Source organism: Pelodiscus sinensis, chromosome 1, assembly GCF_052426305.1.
Source record: "Pelodiscus sinensis isolate ZL-2025 chromosome 1, ASM5242630v1, whole genome shotgun sequence".
Lineage (NCBI taxonomy): Eukaryota > Metazoa > Chordata > Testudines > Trionychidae > Pelodiscus > Pelodiscus sinensis.
This window is the reverse complement of record NC_143052.1, coordinates 83,368,556-83,377,955: the sequence shown is the minus strand read 5'-3', so window position 1 is coordinate 83,377,955 and position 9,400 is coordinate 83,368,556. Positions and strand designations below refer to the sequence as shown.

The 9,400-nt window shown below is 51.4% G+C and overlaps 1 protein-coding gene across 5 annotated transcripts in view; it reads left to right on the top strand.

Moving 5' to 3' along the window:
• The first annotated feature begins 4,314 nt into the window (after window positions 1-4,314).
• Window positions 4,315-9,400, top strand: part of NTN4 (netrin 4) — a 94,347-nt gene continuing 89,261 nt past the window's right edge. The window contains exon 1 of one of the 5 annotated variants that reach the window (XM_089780419.1): window positions 4,315-4,915. In XM_089780419.1, the coding sequence (XP_089636545.1) occupies window positions 4,861-4,915 (55 nt within the window). In that variant the 5' untranslated portion in view covers window positions 4,315-4,860. Of the gene's footprint in view, window positions 4,929-9,400 lie in introns of all 5 variants that reach the window. The other 4 variants (XM_006118291.5, XM_089780420.1, XM_006118290.5 and 1 more) reach the window with 4 other exon arrangements.

Here is a 9,400-nt window from a genome sequence, read left to right as displayed (position 1 = left end):
AAGGCTGGCAACCTTGGTTCTGAAAAGTACTGGACACAGCTAAGTGGCCGACAGGTTTTTCTGTTTGTCTGGCTGTTTAAAATCATGAAGCAGGAAGGTACAAATGTGAATGATGTTGTACTCACTGAAAGTAATTGATCATAAATGCTGATTGTGTGCAATACAAGGCCATTGGGGAGAGGCAGATGCTATACCTCAGGGCTTCTCAGTCCAGAGTGGGGTTGCCAGAATGGGTAAGAATTACATGGGAGATCTGCGAGGAGACTAGGTGAGGTGAAGGTTGTGACATGCTCTGCCCCCAGGGGGCTGAGTGGTCATGGGGGGAGTTGTGAAGAGTCCACCCTGCACTAATCCTGCTGCTCTAGTCCATGGGACTCCTTGGGCTCAGTGCCCTATACCAGGCATTGTGAGCAGCACACAGAGTCTTAGCTCCACTGACTTTGGTCCTGCTGCCCCTCCATCATGATGCTGGGCCATATTTGAGTGAGCAATGCTGTGTCCCTGGAGTATTCACACATTCAGGGCTGCCCCCTCCCTCCCGTTGGGTGGTGTGGGGAGGTGCTGAGCCAATTTGAAATAAGATGTCACTCTTACTATCAATATAGCCACTAGGGTGCATATCAGAGTTTGTCTAGCATATGATACTACCAGTAATGTCCATTACCATGTGTGAATCAATGACAAAACCATTAGCTATAGTCCTCTTACTATCACAGGGTATGTCTACACTACCCCGCTAGTTCGAACTAGCGGGGTAATGTATGCATACCGCACTTGCTAATGAAGCCCGGGATTTGAATTTCCCGGGCTTCATTAGCATAAGCGGGGAGCCGCCATTTTTAAATCCCCGCTGCTTCGAACCCCGTGTAGCGCGGCTACACGGGGCTCGAACTAGGTAGTTCGGACTAGGGTCCTATTCCGAACTACCGGTACTCCTCGTGAAACGAGGTGTACCGGTAGTTCGGAATAGGCACCCTAGTCCGAACTACCTAGTTCGAGCCCCGTGTAGCCGCGCTACACGGGGTTCGAAGCAGCGGGGATTTAAAAATGGCGGCTCCCCGCTTATGCTAATGAAGCCCGGGAAATTCAAATCCCGGGCTTCATTAGCAAGTGCGGTATGCATACATTACCCTCCTAGTTCGAACTAGGAGGGTAGTGTAGACATACCCACAGAGAAGAAAAAACACAAAGAGAACACTAATTTAGGATTCTGGCCTTCCTTGTGCATTAAGGACTGGTCATTTACGTTTATGGCAACCCTCTGATTAACTTTAGTCATGCAGTTTCAAGCCCCAAATGGCAACTTTCCAGAGCTAGTCATTGCATTAGAACATAACATTGAGAAAGCTCTCAGCTCTTGATTTAAAGATTTAAAGTGATGGAAAATCCACCATGTCCCAAGGAAAGTAGTTCCAATGGTTAATCACCCTCATTGTTAGACAAATTTAGATGACAACTATTTCATCTTCTTATGCCTTCTGCTGCTAAAGAGCCATCTCCTATGAGAACTCTCTTCATCATGTAGCTACTTACAGATCTTGAACAAGCTACTTCTTAATCTTCTCTTGGATAAACTAAGTAGATTGAGGTTGTTAAATCTCTCACTGTTGGCATGTTTCCAGAATGAATCACTCCTGTAACTCTTTTCTGAATCTTTTCAGAAAATCTTCTAACTATTTCAACAATAGTAGACTGGATTAGTTCTTTGAAGAGGAACTCCGCAAGCAGGATAGATAGTTAATTATTTGCCTGGACACTTGGGAAGTGTAGTGGAAGAAGACAGTTGTGGTGTGCTATGTGGAAAGCTGTAGTCTATAGACACACTTGTTGGGCCTATCATTTGTGGTGGAGGATGGGGTCTATTCTTGTAGCCCAACAGCCTTTGCTTTCCCCAAAATGTGTTTTTCTCAAATAATTACCTTTTGAGATTGTAATTTCTGATGTTCAGTCTCAGCACAGGAGGGCTAGAAGAACCAGCATGGAAACCTTCTGAACAATCACTTTTTTTACTTATCTGAATCTAACCTGGTGGGTGAGCATGTTGTAACTGTTACAAAATTTTTCAGACATTTTCTTTGCACTTTGAACTTGGGCAACTATTTTAAAACTACTGTTCTCATATTAAGATCACATCTCAGCATGCCCCCTCCCAGACTAAAAATGCTTAACAAATATAGCTCCATTGATCATAGGTTTTATAATCCTCTGGAGTATATGGACTATTAAAATGCCCTCCAAGAGGTATCTAGTCCTGTTACTATCCATTCTGGTTGTAGAAATGTACCATTTGCCCCCAAGTATTCAGTTACCTCTATTTCTGTAACACAACTAGTCCCATAACTTTTGAAGATCTAATTTTCAATGCAGTTTTACATAACACAAAGGAGGCTTCTCATTTCCACCACTGATGTCATTTTCTCTCATGCCTATCTAGACATGTGCAGTGTGCATGTGCGTCTAGACAGGAACTCACTGTCCCAAACCCACCAGAGTAATCTCTCGTGTGCTCACTGTTTGACAATCAAAGTGCTGGGCTGCAGACTGTCACCTCTCTGAGAAGACTGGATCCAGACTTCTATGTCTCATCCAACTGGTGGCTGCTGAGGAGACAGAAGGTTTCTAGTACACACTTAGCAGAAGGGGAGATGAAATGCAGTGTGGGGTGAAGGGAACCATTTACAGGTGTGTTAGGATGAGCACTGGTTCATGTTGTCATTTGACTCTCACAAATGTGTCTGTGTTTAAAGCACAGGGAAGCAAATGGCTTTCAGTGCAGCACAGTCTCCATCTAGCCTTCTTCCTTTCTTGTGTCAAACAGACCCTAGTGATATTGGGGTGGGAGCCTGGAAGTGAGTTCATTCTGCTTCATGAACCCATTGACATAAGGGATGTAGGACTAAATGAACGCTGAGCTGTGGGACTGAGGCTTTGGAAGGGCAGGGGATAGGGGCTGGGAAGCAGGGGGGGATTATTGGGAAGAGAGTAGCAGGTTGGTGGCTGTGGCACAGAATGGCTGATCTGGATGGGAGAAAAAAATGGCTGGGGCAAAATGTCTGGAGGCAGCAATGGCTGAAGGAAGAGGATGGGAAGGATAAGAGCCTTCTGGAGCGAGGTGGTTGGGGAAGCTAGGGCTGAGGGGAAGTAGCAATAATGGGTAGCCAAGGGGATGGCTGGAAAGGGGAAGGGCAGAAGGACTAGGTTAGCTGGAAAGGGAAAAACGGGGTGTAGCTGGATTGGAACGGTCAAGGGTGGGGGCTAGCTGGATTGGAGGGGGTAAAAGAGGGGTGCGAATTGGAGAGAGGGCAAAACAGAGGAGTGGCTGGGAGAGGCATTGCTCAGATGGAGGGGAGGAAGCTAGCTGGGCTGGAGGGGGAAGGCCAGGAGAGCATGCTGGGCTGAAGGCAGGGGTCTAACTTGGTAGGAGAGGAAGGGCAGGAGGACTAGCTTGGCACCAGGGGAAGGGCAGGGCGCTAGCAGGGCATGAAAGGGAGGGCAGAGAGTTGGAGGGGAAGAGCAGGGAGCTGGTGGAACAGGAGGGGGAGGGCAGTGGGCTGGCAGGGCTGATGAAGAAGAGCAGAGGGCTGGCGGGGCAGGAGGGGAGGCCAGGGAGCTGGGAGGAGAAGGGCAGGGAGCTGGTGGGGCGGGAGGGGGAGGGCAGTGGGCTGGGAGGGGAAGGGCAGGGGGCTAGAGGGAGGAGGAGGGCAGGGAGCTGGGAGGGGAAGGGCAGGGGGCTAGAGGGAGGAGGAGGGCAGGGAGCCGGGAGGGGAAGGGCAGGGGGCTGGTGGGGCGGGAGGGGGAGGGCAGTGGGCTGGGAGGGGAAGGGCAGGGGGCTAGAGGGAGGAGGAGGGCAGGGAGCTGGGAGGGGAAGGGCAGGGAGCTGGTGGGGCAGGAGAGGGAGCTGGGAGGAGAAGGGCAGGGAGCTGGTGGGGCAGGAGAGGGAGCTGGGAGGGGAAGGGCAGGGAGCTGGTGGGGCAGGAGAGGGAGCTGGGAGGAGGAGGGCAGGGAGCTGGAAGGGGAAGCGCAGGGAGCTGGTGGGGCAGGAGAGGGAGCTGGGAGGAGAAGGGCAGGGAGCTGGTGGGGCGGGAGGGGGAGGGCAGTGGGCTGGGAGGGGAAGGGCAGGGGGCTAGAGGGAGGAGGAGGGCAGGGAGCTGGGAGGGGAAGGGCAGGGGGCTAGAGGGAGGAGGAGGGCAGGGAGCTGGGAGGGGAAGCGCAGGGAGCTGGCGGGGCAGGAAGGGGAGGCCAGGGAGCTGATGGGGAGGGCAGCGGCTGGCCGGAGCGCTGCTCAGGGGGCGGGCGGGCACGGCTGCCAGGCGGGGCTGGCCCCGCGGGGCCCGGGGGAGGCGGGCTGGGGGAGATGCGCGGGGGGCGGTGTCAGCCCCCAGCCCCTCGGAGCGCGGCCCGTCCCCCCGCGGGCTGGCCCCGCGCCGCAGCGCCGCGAGCCGCCACTCCTGGCTGGAGCCGGCAGCGCCAGGGGCTGGCCGCGGCGGGGAAGGAGCCAGGCGCTGAGACCGGGGCTCCGCGGGGCGATGCGGCGCCGGCCAGAGCCGCGGGCGGGGGCGGGGCAGTGAAGCGCCGGGGGCCCGCGGGCCATGCCCGGCCCGGACGCAGCAGGAGCCCCGCGGGGCAGTGAGATGGTCCCAGCCCGGCGCGCGGCTCCCCGGGGGCCGCAGGAGGCAGCCGCTGTCCCGGCCGCGATGTCACTGCCCGGGGGAAACTCGGGGGCCGGAGCCTCCCGCCTGCCCGGGGCGCGCTGAATGACCGGCCGGGGAGCGTTTGCTCGGCAGCACCGTCCGCCTGTGCAGAAGAGATTGCGGGCTCCCGGGCCGCCGCGCCCCATGCCCTTGGAGCAGCGCTTTGGCCATGGAGGGCTGGCTCCGGCTCCTTGCACTTCTGGGCTGCTCCGCGGTAGCTGCAGGTTGGTCTTCTCGGTGTGTTTTCAGCCCTCCCCGCCCGCCTCCCCAACCCTCAGCCGCGGGGGAGGAATGAAGCCCGCAGCCGCGGGGGCACATAAGTGTCAAGATTATGAAATGGCTTAATAGTCCCTGTTTTCCTGCTGCCGCCGCCAGCAGATGGTTCCGGGCAGTAAATGCCCTTAACGATCATTAACCATCAACGTTTATCTTCCTCGCCAGCTTAGCATTTGCAGAGCGAACAAAGAATTGTACTTGCCATGTACAACCCCGCTGTGTAACGAGCAGGCACCCTGGGACTTTGCGGACCCCAATGTTCCTCATCAGCCTTGCCAGTAAAGAGCGGGGGGGGGGGGGGGAGTTTTTTTTTTAACGCCACTGACTCTTTGACAAGTTCCTAAGAGAGTGTGAAGAGTCCAGTGGCAGGGGAGACGCCGGGAAGGGGCAGTTAATCCAGGAAGGGAAGATGCCAGGCTAGCACTGGGGAATGCCATTCAGTTGCTTTTTTAAAAACTCAGCCTTTTTCCCTAAGTAAAAGGGAACAGGAGCTTCCTTAGCAGGAAAGCGAGTAAAGTGCGTGGCTTATTTTAGCTCTAGATGGAACGGCCTGTAAAAGCAAAAGGTACCTCTTCCCCGATCAAGATCAGCCAGGGGTGCGGGAAAGTGACCGTTCGGACCTTAGGTTCCTTTGTTTTGCTTGGGTTTTACTGATTCCTTGGTAAGGGGTCCTCAGACGGTAAAATGTTCTAGGTTTAAGTCACCTTTTTCTCCCTCCCTTTTCCACCTTCCTTTCCCGCTGGGTCCTGGACATACCACATGTGTATTTCCCGAGTCAGTTCTCCTTCTGCCAGCATTTCTTTTCAAGAATACCAATTAAATTCCATTTGGGGCAGACTGTTACGCTGCTTCCCATGCAGCACTGCAGATGCACACCTGCCGTCTGCATCCATCTCTCCAGTTTCAGCGGTAAGGGGAGTTTTCAAAGGCTAAAGATATAGGCTAGTTAAGCAACACCCAGGAGGGGATGTGGTGACTGCCCGGAATAGTTTGGAGAGAGAGAAAACTAGGAGGTAATGACAATGGAATTGGAGAATGGAATATTTAACTAGAACACTAAGAAAAACTTTCAGACGCTGAACGTTTAGGAACCCCCACATGCAAGACAGCTAAAATTAAACCAAAATTAAACCAAACAGTGCACTTTGTCTGCCCTGGTAGTGCATTCTGATAAGTGTTTTCCAGCTGTGATTTCTATGTGCTAACCCTTTATCACATCTGACTCCGAGGGAAAAGTCAGAGAGGTACATTCTTTGTCAAGTAACTGCTACTTCAAGTTTATGCACAAGCAAAGCAATCCAAAGATCTCAAATAAGATAAACATGCCTGGACTTTACTGACCCTTAGAGCTGACACCCCACTGTGCCTACGCTCATGTTGCTCGCAGCACCTTTACCTGCAGTAAAGATAAGATAGCTTTCATTCACTCCCTTTGGCTGACTTATTTGTTTAGAAGATCTTTGGTATCTGGTTAGCATAAGTACAGCTGTATACCACTGAGATTGTTCCTTACTGCCTGTTCTGAGTCTTACCAGCAAAGATCTACAAGATAATGTACTTCTAACAGTCTTGGTGTCAGTCACCCTTGGGGTGTGGGAGCCATTACTTCAATACTGGAGGGAAGTGGGAAAAGCAGAATTCACAATGTAGTAAAAAAAAGAACAGGACTATGTAGCACTTTAAAGACTAACAAGATGGTTTATTAGGTGATGAGCTTTCGTGGTGATAAGCCCACGAAAGCTCATCACCTAATAAACCATCTTGTTAGTCTTTAAAGTGCTACATAGTCCTGTTCTTTGTTTCAGCTACACCAGACTAACACGGCTACATTTCTATAACTAGTAAAAAAAAGGTTTTTAGTCATGCTTGTAATTATCTTTACAAGTACTGAGGGCAGAACTAGCATACAGATGAACCAAAGCCTTAAACCCCTTTCCCAGTCTTACCAAAGGTAAATAGCATAACACTTTGCACTTACAGGGACTTCAAAACACTTCATAATTAGGCTTTAATATTGTGTTATATAATCTGTTTATATAATGTTTCCTTGGAGTGTTTTCAAGCCCGAGGCTGATTTTCTTTTTGAACAACCCTCACTATCAGCTTGTTATAGAAAAATCATATAATCGATTGCAAGAGTGTAAGTGAAAAGTTACAAGGCAAGTGCATCAACTGAAGAAATGATTACAACAGGAAGAGTATGATATGTCGAGATTTTACAGGTACATGGTGTATCTTGTGTACTCTTGTCCATTAACTAAAGATTGCTCTTCAGTGGTATGTACAGTAGGTATGATATGAAATAGGAAATGGTTAAGCATAACCATTAAGGAGTATGGAGAAGCACCACTTTCTGGTAATGGAAGAGCTGACGTTAGTTTGTGGCTAACATTGTGAAAATCTTAATGCTCCAATCTGTCAGTTTTGCTGCATTCTTGTGAGAAACAGCACTACGCCAGAAAACTGTCACCTCACACAAATTGCAGCACTCTGCAAACATCATGCAATTTTTTTTTCATTTGAAAAAAAAATATTATTCAAAGATTTTGTTTTTCCTCGAGGTAAGTGGCATTGACTTGGGAACTCCAAGAGCCTGACCTGTCCCTATTGACTGCAGTGGAAACAGGAGCCACTCTCAAATGAAGAATGAGAACTGTGGTCCCAGGGAGTATAGGAGTAAGGCTTTGATGCTAGCAGGTGCTAACCACTTCTGAGTATCCTCAACATCCATAGACTTTAATGGAAGTTGTAGATTTAGACCTGTGCAGGACAGAGCCCCGAGGAAACAGGCCTACAAGAGGACTACAAAAAGTGTTTACATTAATCCATTTGTCAATTTATGCATAATGCATTTGCATCTGAACAGTTTCTGGAAGTTCCACTGACTTTAGCACAGCAGTTCCCAACCTTTTCCAGATGGGGACCCATTCTGATAGTTCAGGAAGACTTGGTGATCCAAAGCAATTCAAAAATGGGGGAAGGAAAGGAGGAAGAGCTACCTGGGGAAACACTTGGCGACACTTTTGAAATGTAAAGGCGACCCAAATTGGGTCCCGACCCATAGGTTGGGAAACACTGCTTTAGCAGGACAATGATTTTAGTCCCAGGTTCTTCTATGTACAGTAAAACTCTGATGGTCCGGCATCTGACGGTCCGGCACTCCTGATGGTCCGGCACCATCAGGAACCCGGAAGTGCTCCGGGCAGCTGGACCATTGGAGCTGCTCTGCCCCCAGCTTCTCCAATTCAGCCGCTGCTAAAACTGACCAGCGCTGAATCCAGGAAGCGGGGGGCAGAGCAGCTGGAGTGCTGGACCAACCCAGCAGCACCCCAGCTGTCCCAGATTCAGCCGCTGCTGAAATTGACCAGCGACTGACTCCAGGAAGCCCGAGACAGAGCTGCTCTGCCCCAGCTTCCTGGAATCAGCCGCTGGTCAGTTTCAGCAGCAGCTGACTTGGGTACACCTGGGACAGAGCAGCTGGGGTGCTGCTGGGTTGGTCCCCGCAGCGCCCAGGTTTGGCGCTACCAGACCAACCCAGCAGCGCCCCAGCTGCTCTGTCCCAGGCGTCCCGATTCAGCCGCTGCTGAAACTGACCAGGGCTGACTCCAGGAAGCCCGGGGCAGAGCAGCTCTGCCTCTGGCTTTCTGGAGTCAGCCGCTGATAAGTTTCAGCAGCAGCTGACTTGGGGACACCTGGGGCAGAGCAGTTGGGGTGCTGCTGGGTTGGTCCAGTAGCGCCGAGGAGCGGCGCTGCTGGACCAACCCGTCAGCACCACAGCTGCTCTGCCCCAGGCGTCCCCAAGAGCAGCTGGGGTGCTGACGGGTTGGTCTCGCTGCGCCAAGGGTCGGCGCTACCGGACCAACCCAGCAGCACCCCAGCTGCTCTGCTGCAGGCGCCCCCGATTCAGCCGCTGATGAAACTGACCAGCAGCGGCTGAATCGGGGACTCCTGGGGCAGAGCAGGACTATCAGAAGGGAGGGCTATGAGGGGGTCTGGGGTAGCATCACCCCACCCCACCTCAGACCCCTCATAGCCCCCCCTTCTGATAGTCCGGCATATCTGATAATCCGGCACCCCCTGGGTCCTAAAGGTGCCGGATTATCGGAAGTTTATTGTACTATACAATATTGAGGACAAAGATAGAACTTGATCAATATGGATACTAATTAAAAATCATACTGGAGTCCTGACTAAGAACTGACGTTTATTTCTTCACAAAAGTGCTTTCTATTAGAGGTAGTGATTTGAAATGTAATGGAGGGTATTGCAGTATACATTGGCCTGTTTGTTTCACAGGTGACTTCACTACACTAGTGTAGTTAAAGCATCCAAAACAGCAGCCAACACATAAATTAGGTCAGCCGATGGTAGGCCTAACTGATAATGCACATGGTAAAAATACTCCCTACCTCTCAGGAGAGCTATATAAATTA